A 25,045-nucleotide genomic window follows, 5' to 3' on the forward strand; every position below is an offset into this window, starting at 1 on the left:
GAAGCTTATACTTGGTTCATCGTCATGGTATCTGAGTTCCTCCCAATGATGAAATAAGTAGACAAGTAACATGTTCTAGGATACATAAAAGTTCGTTGAGCAGGGCACAATGGAAAGATATTTTAATAGGGATTTGACACATCCATTTTTTTAGTATTTATTGGATATAAAATATGATTCTTCACTGGTGAGGAGTGGGATGAAAGGGAGTTGCGCCTCTAGGGAGAACTTCATTGGGAGGGAAAAAATAGACAGAAAAATGTGAATGAAAATTGGGAGTTCATTAAGAATAGTTTATTGGATTGCCAAAAAGCCATGATTCCACAATCAAGAAAGAGGACAACTTTGGCTAAAAGCCCATCTTGGTTCAGCGGCAAAGTGAAAGCAGCAATTACAAATAAAAGAAGCAACATATAACAAATAGCGGGGAGGGGAAAGGAAATAGCAATCAATATAAAATAGATGGTATGGAAGTGTAGAAAATTGATAAGGGAAGCTAAAAATATCAGGGAAAAATCCATGGCTGGCAGGACTAAGGACAATAAGGACTTATTTAAGCATAAGAACAAAAGAAATCCTAGCAGTAATACAGAACAACTGGGGGTGGAGATGATGAAATTGTTAATAATGATGCAGAAAAGGCATAAAGGTTCAAAAAATATTTCTGTTCTATATTTGGAAGGAAGGAAAATGTAATCCTCTCACATGAAGTATTTCACAGTCCATTTGTAACTCAGGATGAGGTTCATTATCATCTGAGGATAAATATTTTTAAATGAGCAGGCCCAGATAACTTGCACCAAAGAGTCTTAAAAGAGTTGACTATGGAGATCTCTGGCCCACTGATGTTAAATTTAATAACTCTTGGTCTGAAGGGACACACCCTCCCTCTAGTGGAAAGGAAACTAACAAACTCTTCTGGGCCTGTACAACACTAACAAGGTGCCTCTTCAAGGTTGGCTCTGCCTGGAGTTGTGGGGGGAGAGCTTAAAAAGGGAAAACCTGCCACAGGAAGGAGTGGTGAACAGAAGGACTGCTCCACTTCAGAGACTGCTGACAGAAGACAGGTTAGCTGAGAAGGAGACAGTCACAGGCCACACCACTCCTTAAGCTGCATGGACCAACTGCAAAGCAGTACACCTCAGGAAAAGGGTCCAGAGGTAGACCCCACTAAGGGACAATAGACACTGATAGACCAAGCTCAAAGAGCTGCTTGAGAGACAGACCACCTTTGTTTTTCTATATTTTCACTCAGATTCCCCTCTCTCATAAGAGAAAGAGAGGACCTTTCTTTTGTCTGTTTTACTCCAAGAACTCCTTGTGTGCTACAAAGTGGGGAGAAGGACAGTATACATGAATGGCAGTAGTGTCTGGAGGGGCTTGACTATGGAGCCCCTGCCTCGCACACTTGAAATACCAGGAAAATTTGAGAAGACTAGGAGAGTGCTAAAGTTGTCCCCATATTTTAAAATGGCTGCAGGCTTACCCAGGAAACTATAGGTCAGTTACCCTGTCATCAATCTTGGGCAAAATCATGGAAAGGCTTAATCAGGTTTTAGCTGATAAAGAATTAAAGGATTGGAATATAAGTAATGTCAGTCAACAGGGCTTTATGGAAAATAGGTCGTCAGACAAACCTGATTTCATTCTTTGATGAGATTACAAGTTTGATAAAGGTGATTGCACAGATGTTATATACTTAGACTTTTGTAAGGCATTTTACTTAATACTGCACAACATTTTAATTAAAAAATAGCACTACAGAATATCAGTAAAGCACAGATTACATGGGTTATGAACTGGCTAACTGACAGATCTCAAAAAGTAGTTGTCAATGGGGAATCATCATCAAATAAGAGTGTTTCTAGTGGGGTTCCACTGGGATCAGTACTAGGTCTGATACTATTCAACATTTTGATCTGGAAGTAAATATAAAATCACCACTGATAAAATTTGGAGATGACACAAAATTTGGTGGTGTGGTAAATAATGATGAGAACAGAGCAGTCATACAGAGCAATCTGGATCACTTGGTAACTTGCGTCCATTAAACAAATTGTGTTTTAATACAGACAAATTCAAATGTATACATCCAGGAACAAGGAATATAGACCATACCTACATAATGGGGGACTGGAATGGAAAACAGTGACTCTGAAAAGAATTTAGGTCTCATAGTGGACATGTAACTTAACATGAGCTCGCATTACAATGCTGTGGAAAAAGGGATATGTGATCTTTTTTGTATAAACTGGGGCATTGTGAGTTGAATAGGGAGATGATTTTACCGCTGTATATATGGCATTGCTAAGACAGATACTGGAATACTATGTATAGTTTTGGTGTCCATATTTTTAAAAGGATGTTGAAAAATTCAACAGTGCAGAAAAGAGCCACAAAAATTATTTGAATGCAGGAGAAAATGCCTTACAGTGAGAGACTTAATGAGTCCAGTCTGTTCAGTGTATCAGAAAGAAGTACGAGTGGTAACTTGATTACAGTGTATAAGTACATTTATGGTGAGAAAATATCAGGTACTAATGGGGTTTTTAATAAAGTGGAAAAAGGCATAATAAGAACCATGCTGAAGCCAGAAAAATTCAAATGAGAAATAAGGAACAATGAGGGTGATTAGCCATTGGAACAAACTACCAAGGTATTCGTGGCTTCTCCGTCTCTTGATGTCTTCAGATCAAGAGTGAATGCTTTTCTGGAAGATATGCTTCAGTCAAACAGAATTAGACTTTAGTCAGACACAAGACATTTGGCTCAATACAGGGGTAATTGGGTGACATTTAATGGCCTGTGATATACAGAAAGTCAGACTTGATGGTCTAATGGTCCCTTCTGGCCTTAAACTCTATGAATCTATAAGCAGGAGGGTGTGTGGAACTGAAAGAGTATGGGAGGAAGGAATATAATGGAGAGGTCTGGTAGTTGGGAGGAGTGTGGGAATGAAGCTGGGCCACTTGGAAGTAGCAGAGATGTCACCAGAGAAAGAAGGCAGGAAGAGCTGTGTTACTGTGCTGGGCCTATCTGATAGAGTGAGGGAGTTGCCTCTGATACCAAAAAGGCATGATGGAAGGGAGTTTGCTTAGCCAGAGGAGTGCCTACCATACCCTAGTTTGTGGATCACTAGCAGAGAGGGGTACCCTTCTGCAGCCCAGGTTTAGGTGACAAACTCCAAGAGAGGAGCTTAGCATAAATGCCTCTCGCCAGTATCTCTCATTGGCTACCTTAGGCAGCTCCCTGCCTAGCATGCTGGCTTTGTGGATCTCATTCTAAGGAGCTATCTCTCCCCATTCATTGTCTAGGGAGCATAGGTCCCTAACTCAGGCTTTATGGATCCTGGTGGTGTTCCTGTGATTGTCTAAGCACCTAAAAGTTAGGCATTGCAACAGTGAGTCATCACAACTCTTTTTTGTGGATGTGGGCCTGAGTATTCATCTTTATTTTCCTCCCTATTTGATCAAGCATAAATACTGGCCAATATGAATAATGGCAGTACTTCTGGCCTTTGAATACTAATCAAATATGGGGTACAAATTCTTCACATTCTTCATATTGTATGTCCCTTGTTGAAAAAGAATAGCCATGGGGACAAATAAAAAATTTGGCATCTGACTTGCATAACTGATCCACTGGGTCAGTATTCACAAAGAGGAAAACCTTGCACCTTTCTTTGCAGGTGTGAAGGCCCACAGCAAAAACAGTGCTGATTTGCCGGGAGGAACAGGGGTCCAGGCAGCTGGTGCGTATTGCTTGTGTGCTGCCAGCCAATAAGGATCTGGGACGAGGGCAGTGGAGACAAGCATTAGGCTAGGAGAGGAATTGGTAGGGGAGAATTTGGCATCACCAGCAATTTCTGCTTGTGTACAGAGACACAGGCTCTGCCAAGGATATTCCAGCCTTGAATCTGAAGTAATGGCTAGATGCTGTTTAGATTTGGGAGGAGGATTCCCCAGTCATCAAGGAACTCCCCAGTGTATACCCTCACTTCAGACTCATTTCACCTGCCCTTCATACCCTTCTCCCTTGCACTGTCCTTTCCCCCATCTCCTCCATGTCATCTTTCCCTTCCCTTCTTATCCATTTAGCTTATCCCATCCACACTAAACCCCACCAAATAAAATAAAAATAAAGAAATATAAAAATAACTGAGGCACTAACATGCTGTTTGCTGCCATCACATTGTTCACTCTGCTTGTGTCTGTCTTCACTAATTAGATTGTAAGCTCTTTGGGCCAGGGACTCTCTGTCACTCTGTGATTGTACAGTGCCTGTTGCAATGGGTTCCTGTTAGGGTTGCCAGGCATCTGGTTTTCAACCAGAACACCCGGTCGAAAAGGGACCCTGGCAGCTCTGGTCAGCTGTGCTAAAAGTCCAGTTGGCCGCAGTGCCAGCAGGGCAGGCAGCCTCCATGCGACTCCTGGAAAGTAGCCAGCATGTTCCTCCAGCTCCTAGGTGGAGGGGCAGCCAGGGGGCTCTGTGCGCTGCCCCCGCCTCCAGGCGCTTCCCCGAGCGCCGGCTCTGCAGCTCTCATTGGCCAGGAACTGCTGCCAATGGGAGCTGCAACGGCAGTGCCTCCAGGTGGAGGCCATGCACACAGCCCCCTAGCCATCCCACTGCCTAAGAGCCAGCAGGATATGCCAGCCGCTTCCCGGGAGCCGCATGTACTTCCTCCATCCCTGGGAAATGCTGGGTCCACCTGAGGTCAGCACCACCTGGAGCCAGCACCCCACACCTCCTCCCACACCCAAACCCCCTGTCCCAGCCTGGAGCCTCCTCCCACATTCCAAACCACTCAGCTACAGCTCAGAACCCCCTCCCACACCCTGAACCCCACATTTCTGGCCCCACCCCAGAGCTCACACCCCCAGCCCAGAGTCCATATCCCCTCCACACCCAACCCTCCTGCCCCAGCCTTAAGTCCCCTCTTGCACCAAAACCCCTCATCCCCAGCCCCATCCCAGAACCCACACTCCCAAACAGAGCCCTCACCCCCTCCTGAACCCTCATCCCTGGCCCCACCCCTCAGCATGCACCTCCTGCCAGAGCCCTCGCCCCCTCCCGCACCCCAATGTCCTGCCCCAGCCTGGTGAAAATGAGCGAGTGTGGGACAGAGTGAGCAATGGAAGGAGGGGGGATGGAGTGGGGGCCTCAGAGAAGGGATGGGGCAGGGGCAGGGCAAGGGTGTTCCATTTTCTGCAATTAGAAAATTGGCAATCCTAGTTCCCGTGATGGGGCATACCAGACCCTCTGAGGCATCCTACTGGAGGTCTCGTGGCCCTGCCACACCTCACCCCAGAAAAGGGCAGTGGAGAGGGTCCTCCAAGCTGCCTAGAGAGGCTGTGTGGGACACAGCCAATCAGAAAGGGGCTGCCAGGAACAGCCAATCAATATTCAGCAGGCTAGTATAAGAAGAGCTGCAACACTAGTGTGAAATCAGTTCCTTGTTGTAGTTAGAGGACTGTGGATGGTGTGTTTGGTTGACTGAGGGAGGTATAGGACCTTGGACAGAATAGTGCTGGCAGAGATTGCAGGAGCAAGAAGGAGCTCTTGGGGAAGCTCCTGGGACTCCACCACAGCAAGGCCCTGAGCTAAAGGTGAAGATGGTATAAGACCATGGGGAAGTGCCCTAGGGAATCAGAGCAGTGATACAGTTTAGATAAAGGGACATGGCAGATGGCTGCTATCTGCTGGGTTGTTGGGCTGGGACCTGGGATAGTGGGTAGGTCTGAGTCCCCCTGTGGCACTGCACTGCATATTCTTCATAGTTGTATGACTGTGATATAACTATGATGCATCTGGTACAAGATATGTCTTGTGAGGTGTCATTGGAAAAGCTATGATTTGCTAAATATGATTATCCTATTTGTGTGCATGTGTCATTTTTTGTATCTAAAGTTAGTCAATATTCATGTGTGTGTATTTTTTATATATATGACTGGAATGTTTTATGCTACATATGCCATGTAACATATCTCTGTAAAGGTTATGAGCTAATGAATCTATTAATCCTATTTGTATGCATGTATCACTTTTTGTATTTTCAATTATGAATATTGGCTGTGTACTTACTTGATTTTTAAGAAGCCTTTGTAAAGCATTTGGTCAGCTTATTGAGAAAGGAATGGGCAAATTAAGTGCCCAATCAAGAAACACTTAACAAACAATGGAACTTGGAAGGCTCCAATTCACATAAGAAGTCTTCCTGGAGACAGCCAAGATAGCATTTGGGCAACGGCTGCTGCCTGTAAAAACTGAGTTGTGCATGGACATGTGACTTGCCCATGTGACTCCAAAACTCCATTTTAGAGCTGGACTTTGCATAGAAGAGAGGAGGTAGTCTCCACAAGAGTCTATTTAAGCCCATGGGAGACCCCTCCGTTTTGTCTTCAGTTGGCTCAAAAGATAGCAACTCCACCCCAAAGGATATCTGAAAGAAACTGGGACAAAGGACAGTAACTACAGGGGGTGTGAGTGATTGCTGGACCCAGACTAGAAGGAGCCTAGTCTGTAAAAGGAAGCTTACTGGAAAACTTCTGAGGGTGAGGTTTTATCTGTATTCAGTTTTCTTACTGTATTAGGCATAGACTTGTGTGTTATTTTCTTTTGCTTGGTAATTCACTTTGTTCTGTCTATTACTTGGAACCACTTAAATCTTACTTTCTGTATTTAATAAAATCACTTTTTACTCATTAATTAACCCAGAGTATGTATTAATACTGGCGGAGGGGAGGAAACAGCTGTGCATATCTATCAGTGTTAGAGGGCAAACAATTTGAGGTTTACCCTGTAGAAACTTTATACAGGGTAAAATGGATTTTATTTGGGGTTTGGACCCCATTGGGAGTTGGGCATCTGAGTGTTAAGGACAGGAACACTTCTTAAATTGCTTTCATAGATACTAAGGTCAGAAGGGACCATTATGATCATCTAGTCTGACCTCCTGCACAACGCAGGCCACAGAATTTCACCGACCCACTCCTGCGATAAACCTCTCGCCTATGTCTGTCCTATTGAAGTCCTCAAATCGTGGTTTAAAGACTTCAAGAAGCAGAGAATCCTCCAGCAAGTGACCTGTGCCCCATGCTACAGAGGAAGGCGAAAAACCTCCAGGGCCTCTTCCAATCTGCCCTGGAGGAAAATTCCTTCCCGATCCCAAATATGGCGATCAGCTAAACCCTGAGCATATGGGCAAGATTCATCAGTTAAGCCTGCAGCTTTGGGGCACGTGGTTCAGACCTGGGTCTGTTTGTGGCGGGCAAGCATGTCTGGCACAGCCGGGCAGGGCTCTGGAGTCTGAAACTGCCAGGGCAGGAAAGCAGGGGCAGAAGTAGTCTTGGCACATCAGTTGGCAGCTCCAGGTGGGTTTCTGTGATCCACCCCATCACAATGTATCTGTATTTCAAATGTGGTTATACCTGGGTGACACCCACTAGGAAAAATGCTTCTAGTCTAGACATCTGGTTATGAAGGGCCTATTCAAGATAATTGGCCCTTTGGGAGAAACAATAGGTCTTAAGAGAAGCTTATCCCCCTACCTGGTGAGGCTTCCTGAGAGCACTTCAGAGAGCCTATGAATAATGGCTGCTATGACTCACAAGGGCATCTGACCAGACTACATGATGCTGAACTCCATGTTGGTACCTGTATTTTTCCACAAACTGGACTAGGAACTGAGTTAGGAACAAAGGGTTCCCACTACATGGTAAAGCTATGTAAGGTGGAGAGTGACACTGTTTTTGGGCCTCTCTGCCCACATGAGAACTCCTGGAAACACCTGAGGAACAAAGACTGAACTGGGGGAAGTGCTAGTCCCAGGTTAAAGGGATTTCTAGCCTGTGTATGGAAATTTAGGATTTGAATTAGTAATTTATCACCCTGAGTGATGATACAAGCAGGCCACTATCTAGTATATTAGGGTAGCTTGCAGTTTGGTCTTGGGTTTGTTTTGTTTTTGTTTTTTGGCTAGGTAATCTACTTTTGATCTGTTTGCTATCACTTATAATCACTTACAATGTATCTTTCTGTAGTAATAAACTTGTTTCCAGTGAAGTGTCTGGAAAAATCTTAGCTCAGTTAGCAAGGGCTGGTGTGCATATTCTTTTGCACATTGAGGGAGAGGCAAACTGGGTAATAAATTCATATTGGTCAGGTTTTTGACCAGGGTGGGACAGTACAGTTCTGGGGTCCTAGGCTGCAGAGTTGGGGGTATTTTGGCTGCAGCCTTTCTATTGTTTCATGCAGTGACTAGCCAGAGCCTGAATGTAACTGCAGCTGGGTATGTCCCTGCCCATGTAGATGCTGGTGGGACTGTAGGACTGGGAGTAGTCTGCAGCTTGTCACAGCAGCACAGTGTGAGAGGGAACCCGATTGGTGAGTTAGAGGGCTCAGTGGTACCCCAGTTCCAGGTTGCACCGGGGAGGGGACACCTCACACCCTCCACTCCCTATTAGCCACTGCAGGAAGTAGCCTAGACTTTGCACTCCGGAAGGGAAACTGAACTCTTTAATGGCCCAGTAGGAGAGTTGGGGCCTGAAAGGCCCCGAGAGGGCAAGGACATTTCTTCTAGGGGAAGCCTTGGAGTATGGTCTCAGCTTTTGTATCAAGCCATTTATAGGCTGTGGGACTAATTAAGGACTTAAGCCCCACAAGGGCTACAGAGAGAGAGTGCAGGCGCACACATAGTTGACCGGGGCTGCTCATGAGAGGTGAGTGCACCCCATTTTGGTCCCATTCTTGGTTGGTCCCTAGTCACTACCATAATATAGAACCTCAGTTGTTCAGGATGTGTGCTAGAGCCTACACACTAGATCCTCTTCCCACTACACCAGTTTTAGGCCAATGAAGTCAATAGAATTTTATTGGTGTAAACTGGTCTAATGGAGTGGACAGTCAGGCCCAGCCTCTGGATTGAATGGGAGACAAAATATAAAACCTCTATCTTTGAGTACAGATAATTTGAGATCATTCAGCTTTTACAAGATTTACTTCTTACGGTGCACTGCCTCTCTTAATATACCTGATTGTGTACACCAAGTGTGCAGATGCCACATTGCCATGGATTTCTGAATCCTTACCAATTTCACAGCAACAGACCTCTAACTAATGCTGCCTGAATGTTTAATTGCTTATCAGCTTCTAGAAACAGTACCAGTCAGAGTACAGAAGGCTTTTATATATCCAGATGAATAAAATCTAATCCATTTCTGATTGTAATATGGGATGATAGAGATCTTTATTTAAATTGTATGGTGTATTTGCATAGAGTAGAAGAGGATTAGACCAAATACTGTTCTCTTGACTAACCTGGTGAAATTATCACAAAGAATTTCTTCCTCCTAGGAACTGTGGGTTGTTACTTTCTCATCTGCACTGGTGTGATGTGACCCAGAGGTGGCCACATTTCAACAGCGATGGAGGTAGATAATTGTGAAGTGGTTTTTTTATTATTTTAATAATTAAATATCTATATAAATGTGAAGTATTATAGTTGTTCACTGTGATCCTTTCTCATTCCAAATTACCTTTGTGATGGTATGCAAAACATACCTCTGTTACCTGATGTCCCCTTTGGAGTATAGATAATCTAGTAGAAAATCGGAACTTCAAAGACTGCACCACACTTTACATCCAAAGTGAGGTTGAGCAGAGGCCCCCAATGTAGGGGTTAACAGATTCACCTAATTTATCTTCTCAGTTCCTAGAGTTCATTGATATATTGTATGTATACTAAGACAGTAATTTATTTCTGCCTGTATGCCAAGTACCTGATATATATGGTCAAGCAATAACATGTATTACTGTCTATCATGTCTTGAGCGAACAGCATTTAAAAGAATTGGCAAGAGGCAACTAGTACTGACTCTAACTTTATACAGTATTTGTGAAAGTGACTATTTTGTTCCTGCACAAAATGACATGGTGGGATCAATTATGGGATCCTTTGTTCTTGTTGCCATGGCATTTTGTATAAGCACAGTAAATGTCTAAAATGGGCTTGTAATCAAAATTCTTACAATAGTCTCTGACTTTTGTTTTCTCTTCAGATGCGGTGATTGGCAGCTAATCTACTGCAAAATCTGACAATGGCAACTGCAAACCAATCATGCGTGATAAAACTCATTGGCCAAAATGAAGCCACTGGAGTTGACAATGGACGTTTATGCCATGAGTGAACTTGATTCATTTTCAAAGAATATTTTCAGCATGTTTATATTGGATTTTAGCTGGTTATTTCTGTAGAAGTTAGTGAGCCAAATTCAGCAGTGATGTAAACTACATCTAAATTTACATATTGGATGTAATCTTGTCATAAGTGGCAACTGCACAAACTTTTGCACTGAATAGTTTAGTGCAATGAGTGGGAGTTATTGCATGCTACCGAGACCATATTCAGCCTTGAAGTCAGTGGGAGTGACTTATACCATGGGTGAATAAAACCTTGGGAATAGTATGAGCATAAGAAGCAGAGGAAGGCTTCATTTTCATTTTACACCTTTGTGCTAGTTGTTTTTCCTGCTACCACCCTCACTTCAGCATGTAGGTTACACTTGTTATGCACACCCACTGAATACCAAATCAGTTGTATAGAACTAAATCTTAAAGCCACTATAAATTGGTGGGTGGGGGAAGCAAATTGCAGTAGCAGGAGTCCTATCTAAATAAAACCAGACTTCCAGCCTAAGGAAGCAACTGAACAAATAACACAATACATATATTTAAGTCCCTGATAAAAACCATATTAGATTCAGACTACAAAAACTCACTTTCTTAAAAACAACCTTTGTTTTTCTAAAATGTCATTTATTCAAAGCAATTAGAATGTTAACTGCATGGCTGTTACATCCAGTATACTTTTCAATTTGCCTCTGAGGTAAGGAAAGAATTAATACTGACAAGGTGTCATAAATATAAAGGGAAGGGTAACCACCTTTCTGCATACAGTGCTATAAAATCCCTCCTAGCCAGAGGCAAAATGCTTTCACCTGTAAAGGGTTAAGAAGCTAAAGTAACCCCACTGGCACCTGACCCAAAATGGCCAATGAGGGGACAAGATTCTTTCAAATCTGGAGGCCGGAAACAAAGGGTTTGGTCTGTCTGTGTGATGCTTTTGCCAGGAACAGATCAGGAATGCAGCCTTAAAACTCCTGTAAAGGTAATAAGTACTCTAGCTAGACAATGCGTTAGATTTTTCTTTTGTTTAATGGCTGGTAAAATAAGCTGTGCTGGATGGAATGTATATTCCTGTTTTTGTGCCTTTTGTAACTTAAGGTTTTGCCTAGAGGGATTCTCTGTTTTGAATCTGATTACCCTGTAAGGTATTTACCATCCTGATTTTACAGAGGTGATTCTTTTACTTTAATTAAAATTCTTCTTTTGAGAACCTGATTGCTTTTTCATTGTTCTTAAGATCCAAGGGTTTGGGTCTGTGTTCACCTGTACCAAGTGGTGAGGATTCTTATCAAGCCTTCCCCAGGAAAGGGGATGTAGGGCTTGGGGGAATATTTTGTGGGAAGACGTCTCCAAGTGATCTCTTTCCCTGTTCTTTGTTTAAAACGCTTGGTGGTGGCAGCATACGGTTCAAGGACAAGGCAAAGTTTGTACCTTGGGGAAGTTTTTAACCTAAGCTGGTAAGAATAAGCTTAGGGGGTCTTTCATGCAGGTCCCCACATCTGTACCCTAGAGTTCAGAGTTGGGAAGGAACCTTAGAATCATAGAATATCAGGGTTGGAAGGGACCTCAGGAAGTCATCTAGTCCAACCCCCTGCTCAAAGCAGGACCAATCCCCAACTAAATCATCCCAGCCAGGGCTTTGTCAAGCCTGACCTTAAAACCTTCTATGGAAGGAGATTCCACCACCTCCCTAGGTAACGCATTCCAGTGTTTCACCACCCTCCTAGTGAAAAAGTTTTTCCTAATATCCAACCTAAACCTCCCCCACTGCAACTTGAGACCATTACTCCTTGTTCTGTCCTCAGCTACCATTGAGAACAGTCTAGATCCATCCTCTTTGGAACCCCCTTTCAGGTAGTTGAAAGCAGCTATGAAATCCCCCTTCGTTCTTCTCTTCCGCAGACTAAATAATCCCAGTTCCCTCAGCCTCTCCTCATGAGTCATGTGTTCCAGTCCGCTAATCATTTTTCCTGCCCTCCGCTGGACTGTTTCCAATTTTTCCACATCCTTCTTGTAGTGTGGGGCCCAAAACTGGACACAGTACTCCAGATGAGGCCTCACCAATGTCAAATAGAGGGGAATGATCATGTCCCTCGATCTGCTGGCAATACCCCTACATATACATCCCAAAATGCCATTGGCCTTCTTGGCAACAAGGGCACACTGTTGACTCATATCCAGCTTCTCGTCCACTGTAACCCCTAGGTCCTTTTCTGCAGAACTGCTGCCTAGCCATTCGGTCCCTAGTCTGTAGCGGTGCATGGGATTCTTCCGTCCTAAGTGCAGGACTCTGCACTTGTCCTTGTTGAACCTCATCAGATTTCTTTTGGCCCAATCCTCTAATTTGTCTAGGGACCTCTGTATCCTATCCCCACCCTCCAGCGTTTCTACCTCTCCTCCCAGTTTAGTGTCATCTGCAAACTTGCTGAGGGTGCAATCCTTACCATCCTCCAGATCATTTATGAAGATATTGAACAAAACCGGCCTGAGGACCGACCCTTGGGGCACTCCAGCGAACAGCAGAGCGGCTAACAGAGGGAGTTTGCCTGGGATCTGCCTGAGAGGAGGTACGCTAAGGGCTGCATTAAGGAGGCTGTGTTGGTGAGTATCTGAGTGTTTGTTGTGGGGACAGTTTGACCGTGTGCTTGATTGGTGGTTTGAAAAGTGTGAATTGGGAGTGCTTTGTTCCAGGTGAGCCTTGAGTGGGCCTGACTGTATAAACCTTGACACAAGGCTTCCAAGTGGTCAGGAAAAATTGGAATCCAGGGCCCATACCTTTATCTCTGGGCAAAACACATGGAGGGCTATCTATAAAATGGAGATAAATGCCATGATTTTCAAAAATTGGAGACAAAAATTAGGCTCCCAAATTCAAGGCATATTTATTATAGCTCTCATTGACCTGCTGGGTGCACATAAATTTTGAAAATAAGGCGGCTACTTTAGCTGTGTAAATATGGATTTAGGAGCTTTCAATTAAGCTCCTATTTCTGAAAATCTTGGCAAATATTCACATGGCTGTGTAAAAAGTTATTGTTTTTAAAGCACTTTGATGATGAAAAGTGATTGTATAAATCTAAGTATTATTCCAGTGAAACTTAATTTAGTACCAACATAGCAGTAACACTACAGCACAACTAGAGACACCCCTCTCAATACACTCTGAACCCTATAGTCTTCTGTTTCCATGAAGTTTTACATGCTAGTGTGACACCATGTTATTAACCATAAATCCTATGCACAGGTAGGAGATATTTAGTGATATTTTCCCCTATTCCCATAGGAGCTCTTAAAATGTGGCAATTTTACCCAAGAGCCCTTCAGTACAGTATGCCCAAAGGGCATGAGATTAAAACACACAAACTGTCTCGAGAGAATTCTTTAGTTTCCTCTGAAGAGGAGGAAAAAACTGAAATGGGTTAATCTGTTTATCCGGATTCAATTGCTTCAATAAAAAGCTAAACTTTTGTTCAGACTGTAGTGCCAGTTGCTCCTGAAATGAACTCTAATTTATATCAAGTTTCGAACCCATGTAAAAGTCCCAATTAAGTAGAAATAACTGATCTTTTTTTGTGATTCACCACTTATTAAATATTACTATATAAGCACAAAGTAGCAATATTAGTGTATGCAGACTTCCCATGATTCCCCTTGGAATCTGATAGATGCTACAGGGGAATCATTGTAATATATACTTTTTCAGATCCTCCACTATACATAGAATAAAATCACAGGTACAGTGGATTGAGTTTGTGATCTTCATAAGTGCTTCAGTTTCTAGAGAACTTCTCTATGCTGTCTGCTTATCTTATCCCACCTATTATCAAGTTCTGCCTAATAGCTGCTGTCAGAAGTGAGTAACAGTGCCAAAAAAGGACTAAATCCTCCTACTGCACTAAAAAAATAGGCTGAATGTCAGAAATATTTGGTTAGGAGCAATTCAAGCAAAATCATTCCCATAGACCAACAGAAATAAAGTGTCTAAAATATCACAAATGTAACCAAGCAAAGTGATAAATTTACAGAGAAATGTAGGGATCTGAAGCACAGTCCAGAAAAAATATTAGAACAGGGATATATACACAGAGGAAAAATCTATTGTAAAAATATATGTATGGACGTTCATTACATTGAGTTAAAATTATTTAATCAAATTAGATCATGAAAAATCATTTACACAGAGATAGGAACAGTTTCATTTCTGTGAATTGTTTTATTTCTGAAAATGACAACCGTACATTTGGAAATATACAGATGTTAATATTTCAAAATGTATAACTATGAATATCATTTTCAGTATATATCACATTTTCTTCTCACTAGATGACATTTATTTAACATTTATTGCATCTCTTCATGTGTTTAAAAAAAAACAATTCATATAAGAACATAGGAATGGACACACTGGGTCAGACCAATGGTCCATCTACCCCAATAGCCTGTCTTGTTACAATGGCCAGTGCAAACTGCCTAAGAAGAAATGAACATAACAGGGCAATTATCAAGTAATCCCTCCACTGTGGTCCAGTCCTAGCTTCTGGCAGTCAGATTTAGGGACACCCAGAGCATGGGGTTGCATCCCTCAACATATTGGCTAATAGCCATTGATGGATCTATCCTCCATAAACTTATCTACTTTTTTTTAACCCCAGTTGTACTTTTGGCCTTCACAGCATCCCATGGCAATGAGTTCTACAAGTTGACAGGCATTGTGTGAATGTCTTATGTATGTTTTTTAAACCTGCTGCCTATTAACTTCATTGGGTGACCCCTCGTTCTTATGGTATGTGAAGGGATATATAACAATTCCCTATTCACTCTCCACACCATTCCTGATTTTTATAGTCCTCCTGTAACACCCCTTAATCATCCTTTTTCTAACTGAAGAGACAGTCTTAATCTCTCTCTTCATTTGGAAGCTGTTCCATATCCTAACTTTCATTGCCTTCTCTGTACCTTTTCCAATTCCAATATATCTTTTCTGAGATGAGGTGACCAGAACTACATGCAGTATTCAAGATATGGGTATACTATGGATTTATCTAGTGGCATAATGGTATTATCTGTCTTATATATCCCTTTCCTAATGGTTCCTAACAGTGTTTGCTTTTTATTTTATTTTATTTTTACTGCCTCTGCCCAATGAGCAGATGTTTTCAGAGAATTATCCACAATGACTCTAAGATCTATTTTTTTTTCTTCTTGAGTGGTAAGAGATCATTTAGACACATCCCACTGCATGTACAGTTGGGAGTATTTTTTCCATTTATCAATATTGAATTTCATCTGCCATTTTGTCACCCAGTCTAGTGAGATCCCTTTGTAACTTTACTATCCTGAGTAATTTAAATATTTGCTAATTTTGCCACCTCACTGTTCACCCATTTATCCAGATCATTTATGAATATGTTGACCAGCACAGGCCCCAGTACAGATCCTTGAGGAACCCTGCAGTTTACCTCTCTCCATAGTGGAAAACTGACCATTTATTCCTGCCCTATTCCTATCTTTTAACCTGTTAATTATTCATGAAAGGACATGGATTCCCTCTTATCCAATGACTGCTTAGTTTGCTTAAGAGCCTTTGGTATAGGACTTTTTCACAGTTTACCTGGACTTTTAGAAAGCCCTTGTGTACATGCAAAAAAACTGAGGAGTACTTGTGGCATCTTATGTTTCCACTGTTAATGTATAATATTTCCACTGTGTATGTTACTATCCTTGTTTAATGGTTCCAGGGCTTTTTTCCCTTCTTGAGTCTTGCACAAAAGGGTGTTTTAGCCTAAGTCAACAATGAAATATTCTGCACTAGCTTAGGGTCTATGATTGATTTTTTTCGCCACTTAGACAGTAAGGTAACTTCACCAGTTTGCTCTGGTTTGCATCCACTTGCCGCATGGCTGCGCCTCAAAGTTTTAAGTTAGGCTAAAAAAAAAAAACCCTTCTGCTCTGTGCAGATTGAGTACTTTGCAATCCCATTGTATGATACCATTAAGCCTTATTCCTGTACATAAGTGGAATTTGACTCACTTTCTAACTTTGTACACTTTCTCCCACTCAATGATTTTTTTCAGCTTAGAAATGCCAGCACAGAACATTAGCACTTCATAGTATGCTGCCTTCTTCAACCAGAGAAGAAAAAATACACTAAAACCTTAGCGAAGGGAGTAAGATATGCAGATGCAGACACCATTCTTTAATGCTGAACAGAAGGTACAGAGGTATCACCTTCATGGAGCATACTGGGGCAGGCTCTCAGCAAGCAAGAAACCAGGACAGGGGAAGATAGTAAATTAACTGTAGTTAACGAACATAGGAAAGAAAAAGCAATTAAAAGAACTTGTATGATCTTTGATATTCAAGATCTGCTCCTACTATGGTTTAAAAAAATTTTAGGGTGAAATCTTAGCCCCACTGCAGCCAATCAGAGTTTTGTTATTAACTGAATGCGGCTAGGATTTCACCTTTTTGAGTATGTTTGCACCTCTATTTGGAGAAAACATTTCTGGGAGAATAACACACGTGCTGATGCCACTGAAATATCCAGCTGTATATCAGAAGGCACAATTTAGCTCATAAAATGAGAGATGGGGATTAGAAAACAAGAGTATGAGGGCGACCCCATTTTTCAAGGAAAGCAACACCGATCTCAGGGTATGTGTCCACTACAAACTCTACAGTGGCAGCAAGCTCTGCAGTGCTGTAGCGCCATATTATAAACACAAACGGTAGGGCTACTTCCGTTGCTGTAGTAAATCCTCCCCTGCAAGAAGTGGAAGCCAGGTTGACAGACAAATTCTTCCTGTCACCTAGCAGTGTCTACAGGAGGCTTAGGGTAGCTTAAGTATGTCTCTGAGGTCCCCGTGCGCCAATTAGGTCAATTGAAGTTTTAGGTGCAAACCAGGCCTCTCACACAAAACTTAAACAACTCTGCCTCCTAAACTAGTCAAGATGTTTCTCCTCCCCAGCAGGAAGAAGGAGATTGGTATCTGTAACTATGTGGGTGGCACTCAGATACTACAGTAAAACCTTAGAGTTACAAACTGACCAGTCAACGACACACCTCATGTGGAAGTACACAATCAAACAGCAACAGAGACAAAAAAAATAAAATAAAGCAAATACAGTATAATACTCTGTTTAAACATAAACTACTAAAAAATAAAGAGGAAGTTTAAAAAAAGATTTGACAAGGTAAGGAAACTGTTTCTGTGCGTGTTTCATTTAAATTAAGAGTTAAAGCAGCACTTTCTTATGTGTAGTAAAGTTTCAAAGATGTATTAAGTCAACATTCAGATGTAAACTTTTAAAAGAACCATAACATTTCATGCAGAGTTATAAACATTTCTGAGTTATGAACAACCTCCATTCCTGAGGTCTTCATAAGGGTGAGGTCTTGTTAGATTATGTGCAGCATGCCTCACTTGGCACGTGCCCACGATTCATCACCAACTTTGGGCTGCTGCTTAGATCATTAGCTTCCCTGGCCTGGGTCAGGCACTGACGGGGAGCGTGACATGAATACTGATCCAGTCCCCCCACGCTGAGGTTCTACTGTATATTGGTGGGGACCAGGTTCGTACCTAGATAAAGCTATTATAGGGGAAGCCATGAACTACTCACTTGTACCAGTCATGTACCTGCCCACCTGTGTTTCTGAACAGACAAGCCTGGGAAAAACATGTTGCACTTTATTGTATTTATTTGTCTGTCCCACCAAGCCCTATGGCTCACGGACACTGGAGAGCGGGCTTCAGTTCCCATACCACAGCCTTCCTGGGTGGCTTCAGTTCCCCCTCAGGAAAGCGATGCTAGGATGCACTGATTAATATTTGGGCAGGCACTAGGAGCCCCAACTGATGGGAGTTATTAAGTACTGGAGAGCTGTGGAAAGCCGGGCTCTCTTGGGAGCTCTTCAGCCCTCTCGCAGGGAGGCATGTCAGCGCCACAGCGAATCTCTGGCGCCTCAACTTCGGGCGGATGCAAACTGCACCGTCCCCCTTTGGAGGCAACGGGCCGGAGCTCGCTCCCACAGTCTTGCAGCGCAAAAACGCGGCTAACGCCTCTGATTCCAGCGTGTGGGCGTGGAGGTGGGAGGGTCCAAACTTGGCCAGGGCTGGGTGAGGACGTGTTGTGCCTCGGGCTGCCCGTGGCAGGTCACGTTGCACCGTCCCATCTGTCCTGCCCCCAGCGGTTCCCAGGCCCGCTCTCAAGGCCCAGCAAGTGCTGTAACCTCCGGCCGCCTCCCTCTCTCGCTGCAGGAAAACACGCAGCGCGACTCTGCCCCCCCCACGCCCGGGCCCCGCCGCACCGGCTCTGCAACGTCCCACGCACGCCGCCGCTCCCCAGCCAGCGCCGGAGCAAAGCAGCTCCCCGGGGAGCTGGGGCGGCAGCGCGGTGAGTGGCAGGCAGGCTGCCCTTGCGCGAGGCGCCGGCTGGCTGCGGCGGCGGCGGCCGCGGTGGGGAGCGGTGGGCGGGGCCGGCAGCTTCCCCGGCTAGGGCTGCGGGGCCGCGGGCGCCGCGCGCTGAGTCTGCGCGCAGCCGCGGGAAGAGTCGGAGCCCAACTTTGCTGGGGACTCTGCCCTCCCGGGCTCTGGTGAGTGTTTGGAGCAGCAGCCGGAGCCTCCGGCAAACAGGGAACCCTCCCACCCCTCGTTCCGCTGGGCACGACCACCCCTGCGGGCTGGGTACAGCCCTCTGCCCGCATGGCTCCGGGTGTTGGGTCTCTCCGTCCCTGCAGCTCTTGTGGGGGGGATCCTACTGCCTGGCCCCCAGTAGCCTCCCTAGCTGTGCGCACCGCCCTGCCCACCCCCCTTCCCGAGCAGTGCACCCCTCTCGAGAGCAGGACTCACTGCCTGCGTCCCCCTAGCTCTGAACCCCCCTCGGGAGCAGGGACCCCTCCCTAGCTGTGCGCATCCCCCTCGGGAGTGGGACCCACCGCCTGCCACCCCCTTTCCCCCCTTCTGAGCAGTGCCCGCTGGGACCTTGGACCCAGCCTGGGGCAGTGCTGTAAGTTGCATTGTCATGTCCAGCTTCTTCTCTATGAGCAGAGATCCATGATCCTCCCAGCTTCATCCATTCCCGGGGCTGCTGCTCACTGCGGAAACCTGCCTCCTAACTCTCTAGCCTCCCCCACCAGGAGGAGGCTGTGGGAGCCAGACGGAGGCTCTCAGTGTTGTTTCAGGGTGTGCATCCAAGAAACTGTTCTGACTGGGGCAAGTACAGCATCTGCTCTTCCTCGCCCTTTTGAGATAGTTGCGCTGGCTCATCAGAGAGTGTGCCAAACACCCTTTTTTGGTAGGGAGTCCCAAACAATCCAGGCTCAAATTGTGTTCCTTGCATTTGTGTTCAGTATTTTACACTCCTTCCTGTCCTTTGCAGGATCACTTATTAATGCTTATTCAGAAAGTATTCTGAACATATACAAGGCTTTATACATGCTGGTTTTTTACTTGTCTTAGGACCTTTTTTAAAACTTGACCCTAACCACCCATCCCCTTTTCAGGATTTCACAGGCAAATCACAGGATGGGTATTGTCACTGGGGTTGTCTGTTCCCGAGGACTTTTAACATGAAAAGACAGTGAGAGCACATGAGAGACTGGGTCACTGAACACATACTTGTTATGTTTTGCATTTTTAAAGGCTGCTCATGTTATAAATCACATGTAAACAAATTTGCCTATGCTACTCGTAACCCTTTAGGTCATAAAAGTAAGATTTGTTTTAAAAATCCAGTTCACTTTTGTATATGCTCTGTTTACTTTCTGTATTTCTTTCAGCTTGGACAATGAAGTCAGTTAAACTTTTGTTTATACCCAGTTTCACATTCAGTTTCTTGGTGCTACAATAACTGGGTTTTAATCACTTCAGATGAAAGTTTACTTGTTTAAACAAGTCTTCACTTTTTAATTTAAAAACACTTGCATTTTATAAAAACTTTGTAAAAAAAAGTTTTAATATTTGGCCTAATTGAAGATGGCAATGTCTCTTTATTTTTTTATAGTAAGTTACGTTTTCATCCTCTGTTGGAAATGCTGGGGAGATGCTTTTCTCACCTGTTGAAGTAAAGAACTGAGAGGAAGCCCCTGAATCAGTTATGGAGAATTTAGTTAACTGTGGCCAGGGAAGAGGATTCTTTCTTACTCCTTACTGTCAGGGATCTTATCTTCTGCCTTATTTTCCCCACCCATGTTTCCTTTTAAAGTAGCAGGGTTAAGTATGAATCCAACTAAGAGAGAACTTTCGTATCATAATGATTAAAAGTAATTCTGCTGCTTTATTGGGAAAGGTCATTTTAATCTCTGCATTTTTGTGCAACTGTTAAGGCAGAACTGTTTTAGTTATTTGTGATATGAAATAGAAGTTATAATACAGAAAGCAAGTAGTCACCCTTATTGTAATCTTTTTCTTGATTTAAAAAAAACACAGCAAGTGAGTTGTTTAAATTACTTAGTACCTTACAAGGTAAATATTAATCATATACATATTTGTTGCTTTATGAGTTAGGATTTTTAGTTATCACTCTACAAACAGAATTCAAGTTGTCAGCCCAAATCATTGAAGTCAGTATTGATCTTTGAGACTATAATACTTTTGGGCTATGTGTTCATAGCTTATTTTTATTACACATGGGTATGCATGTTTTTGGAAAATCAAGGATTAGAAGAGGGCGTTTAATAGGCTGACTGTGTTAAAGTAGCTTCTTCAAAGTTTGTTGTGCTCAGGCTTCAAATTCAGCTAAGTCAGTTTCAGACATGATATGACTTATCACACTTCTTGGTATGAAGACACACATCCTTCTGCTTCCAGTCCTGTAAAAGAAAAAGTTCAGGTAACTTTTTTTTGTAAAGGTTACATATTTAAGGAACCTTTTACAAAATAGCAGTGACCTTTTGATCTTCATGGGGGGAGATTTTCAATGGGAGTTTTGTTCCTAACTGCCCTTTATGCCTTTCAAAATCCACCCCTTAAAGATTTTGTCAAATGTTTTTCTGTGAAACAGTGTTTATTTTGGGGATGGGCAGGGAGGCAAAAGGAGTTTGCTCATTTTGGATGAAAGTCACCCCTGTATACGTAAATCCGAGTTCTTTGGTTAAAGGACTGGAGTGGGGGAGTTGGAATTTTTCTTCACGGCCATCTCACGGGTATGCCTCAGGGTCTGCAGCACATCCCTTTCATGATTTGAATGCGAAGTGCAGATGGGCAGCCGCTGTTTTTTGTATAGATATTTGTACACTGACACAGGTCAGAGAGTGGATTTGGTAGTCCCATCCTCTGATCTGCATTTCAACCAACTGTCCCATCTGCATTAAACTATTTAGGGGCAGCAGAGAAGCACTAGCTATTCCTGAATAATTCCATGCGTAAAAGATGCCTTAGCAAGCTTGCCAACGCTTTTATGTTGATTCTGACTTTTTGTACATATTATCAGAACAAGAAACATAACATGTATTTGGACTTAAAGAGGTTTGCACTCTGGTTTTACATAAGATGCATGCCACCTAATTATTAGTGTGTGCTTTTTTTCTTAATTATAAATTTAACTTTTTTGCCTGCAGCTGAAATGGATTCAGATCCTGATCCTTCTTCAAGTCCTTCTCACCCTCAGCCACAGCAAGTAAGGTCTCAGCTAAATGCAGCTGCTACTGTGAGCCATAGTGAGAGTAATCAGAAACCTGGTTCACCTTCAGGAGATTCATTGTCCTCTGCAACTTTTTCCCCATTAGCTACCAGCCATTCTAACAGCAGGGAGAGAGCTGAAAGAAGCGGTGAGTCTGAAATACTAATTATGCAAGATTGGCATATTCTAAAATCAAGACATTAGAGGTAATGTTGCAATAAACTCCTATACTTGAAGGGACATCTTCAATTTGAAAAACACATTCCTGTGTGAATTTTTTTATGTATTATAAGATGGAAGATGAGAGAGACATTTTTTCTTTGTTTTGTGTATAATTGTCTGTTTCCCCTATGTATTTTCTCTTTCTGTTCACACAGCAACAAGAAAGAGAGGGAGGTTTTTAACCACAAAAACTAATAAGGGGATTCAAGCACAAAGGCAATACAATACCAGAAACTGCTTTTAACTGACTTCTTAAAATTAACTAGATTACACATTAGAGAGACAATGAGGGTGAGACAATATCTTGTATTGGATCAATTTCTGTTGGTTTTCATCTCGGGGCCAAAAGACCAAACACATCAAGACACTTGATCATAGCCTTTAATAGCCTGAGAGGCTACTTACGCTTTATCTTAGCTCCAAGGAGCCAAGTGAAAGAGACAAGATTTCGCGCTTACACAGAGCTCTTTTTCAGGTCTGGGAAGGGTACTCCGATGTCACAGCTATATACAAGATTGTTAAGTGTAAGGGGTTAACACATGTTGCAAGAAACCATTCAAGGTGAGGTGGGCAGTTAACAACTCTGCCTTTGTAGGACAAAGGAGAGTTAGTGGGTTACAGATTGTTGTAATAAGCCACAAATGCAATGTCTTTGAGTCCACGATTTTTAGTGTCTAGCAAAGTTATGAACTTAGGCTCTCAGGCTCATCTTCTTAAGGTGTTGTGCAGGTTTCGGTTGAGGATGAGTTTTGAGAGGTCCGATATGCAGTGATTGCTCTGTGAAAAGTGTTCACCCATGGGCAATATGGTGGTTTTGTCTCTTATTTTTCTGTATGGGTTCATCTGGGAGTATAGTGATTGCCTCGCTTCACCCACTTAGTTGTTGTTGGGGCATTAAGTGCACTAGAATGAGGTACATCACATGTTGTGATAGGCATTTGTGTGTGCCCCTATGCTCTTGAATGAATTCACATGGGAAAATGTGGATGGGTTAGTAGGTATGTAGGAGTTCTGATCAGAATTCATTGATAAATTTTTAAAATCAAGATGGTGCTTTCAAGTTGCATGGAGAGAGTCTTAATTTATTAAAAGTAATGGAAAGTGAAGGTGCTCTCCCCATAGTTCCTGGAATGAGACATGTGTCCATTTGCAGTATTCTGGACCCCTGAAGTCAGATTTTAAACTTAGTCTGGGATCTCACACCTGCATACCACACCTCTGTGTTCCAGACTTAACCAGTCCACTGTGGTTTTTTTAAGCTCTTTTAAGTATTTGTAGGACTTGGGCCCAGATTTAAAATTTTTATTAAAGCTAATGTTAAAAAAAAAAAAAACAACGTAATACATAGGTTGAGAAAGGAGTGTCTGTACATCCGGGTATAGTCACTCCTAATACATAGATTGAGAAAAGAGTGATTATACCCAGATGTACAGACACTCCTTTCTCACCTATGTATTACATAATTTTTTTTTAACATTAGCTTTAATAAAAATTTTAAATCTGGGCCCCCGTCCTACAAATACTTACATACTTGCTTACCTTTACGAAGTGAGTAGTCCTATTGAAGTCTCTGAGATTATTCATAAGCATAAATCTAAGCACCTATATGTGTGTATGATTGGGTTTCCCGGTAGGGCCTCAGTCCTACAAACTGCTGCTCTTTCTTGTTCTGAATTTAGGATAGAATTCCATGTGAAATTGGAGTGATTTAAGTGTATTAATAATCCCAGCTCTAAAATAGTCTTGAATTTATCATATAGAAGTTCCTAGAGGCCTTAATCAGAAAACAGGGACCCATCGTGCTAGGTACTGTACACACAATAACAAAAAAGACCAAAGAATCTGTGATCCATGTAAGAGTTTACAATCTAAGTAACTAACCTTTTGCTTCCCTAACTTCTAATAATTTAAATTATTGGTTCCCCAGAGTGCCACAAAACATAATTTTAAACAAATATATCTTTGGTTTTATGTCAATAGTTTTCAGATTTACAGTTTTCACCTAATTAGGGAGGGGCAACTCTGGAATTAAGGCAGTTCCCTTGAGCCAATGAGCAAATTTTGGGGGAAAAAATGATTTGTTGAATTCCTGACTTTCTAATTGCATCCTTAATATATCATTATCAGCTTTCTAATCTCGCCCACTAATAAAGTAGTACAGAGCTGTTGAAGAATTGACACTTTTGACGTTAATTACATGATTATTAAGTTAGGATTAGAGCTAGCAGATACTTGTTTCCCCTCTCTCTCATCCCCCAGTTTCTTAGTACTCTTCAACACGAAGAAGAGAATAGCAACAATGTGAGAAATGTGGCATTGAAATGTATCATGCTTTGTTATAGTATCATTTTAAAAGAGAAACGCATGGCTTCTATTCATGAATTATGCAAAATTATGAAAATATATACCTGCTATCAATCTACTGGTACTCTGTATAAAGGATGCTGGCAGGTATGATATTCTCCCTTTCCAGTCAATCTGGGTAGTTTCTGATTCTGTATAAATGTCTACTTTTTTAAAATTCTACTAAACCCTTTGTCTCAATTACATCTCTTTGCAGGCCGCTCAGTATGTTGACAGTACATTCTGTTAATTTAAAAAAAGCATTTACTTTTATTTTAAATATGTTGCTTCTCCATTTTATTGAATGTGCCCTTGTTCTTGTATTATGAGGATAAACAAAAGCATCTGAATAACCTGTATAATAATGTTTCTTTTCTAAATTATGTATGTTAATCCTTTTAACTCTCCTCATTTTGGAAGTCTTTTTCAATGCTTCTAATCACTTTAGTCACCCTTTTTTTCCTCTTTCTTTTACGATTCTTGAGATATGAGTAAAACTGAATACAGTATTGAGGGTATGGGCAAACCATCAATTTATACAGTAGTAGTTTCGGTATGTTTCTTTATCCCTTTCATAACTTACCCCAATATTTTAAACATTGCTGAAGATTAAGCATCTGTTTCCATTGAACTGTCTACCATGATGGCTGGGTCTCTTTCCTGCATGATTGATTAC

General features: G+C 42.5%; 1 protein-coding gene across 4 annotated transcripts in view; it reads left to right on the forward strand.

The window, feature by feature from the left end:
* Nucleotides 1-18,481: 18,481 nt before the first annotated feature.
* The window catches only part of WFS1 (wolframin ER transmembrane glycoprotein), a 49,218-nt gene continuing 42,654 nt past the window's right edge, over nt 18,482-25,045 (forward strand). The window contains exons 1-3 of one of the 4 annotated variants that reach the window (XM_074951716.1): nt 18,705-18,778; nt 21,743-21,801; nt 21,911-21,952. Coding sequence is in view for 3 of the 4 variants with exons in the window: in XM_074951714.1 (XP_074807815.1) it covers nt 21,748-21,952 (205 nt within the window). In the remaining variant the exon portion in view is untranslated. Of the gene's footprint in view, nt 18,580-18,660; nt 18,779-20,922; nt 21,016-21,742; nt 21,953-25,045 lie in introns of those variants that run through there. The other 3 variants (XM_074951714.1, XM_074951713.1, XM_074951715.1) reach the window with 3 other exon arrangements.

Source organism: Natator depressus, chromosome 4 (assembly GCF_965152275.1).
Source record: "Natator depressus isolate rNatDep1 chromosome 4, rNatDep2.hap1, whole genome shotgun sequence".
In the NCBI taxonomy this organism is placed as follows: Eukaryota; Metazoa; Chordata; order Testudines; family Cheloniidae; genus Natator; species Natator depressus.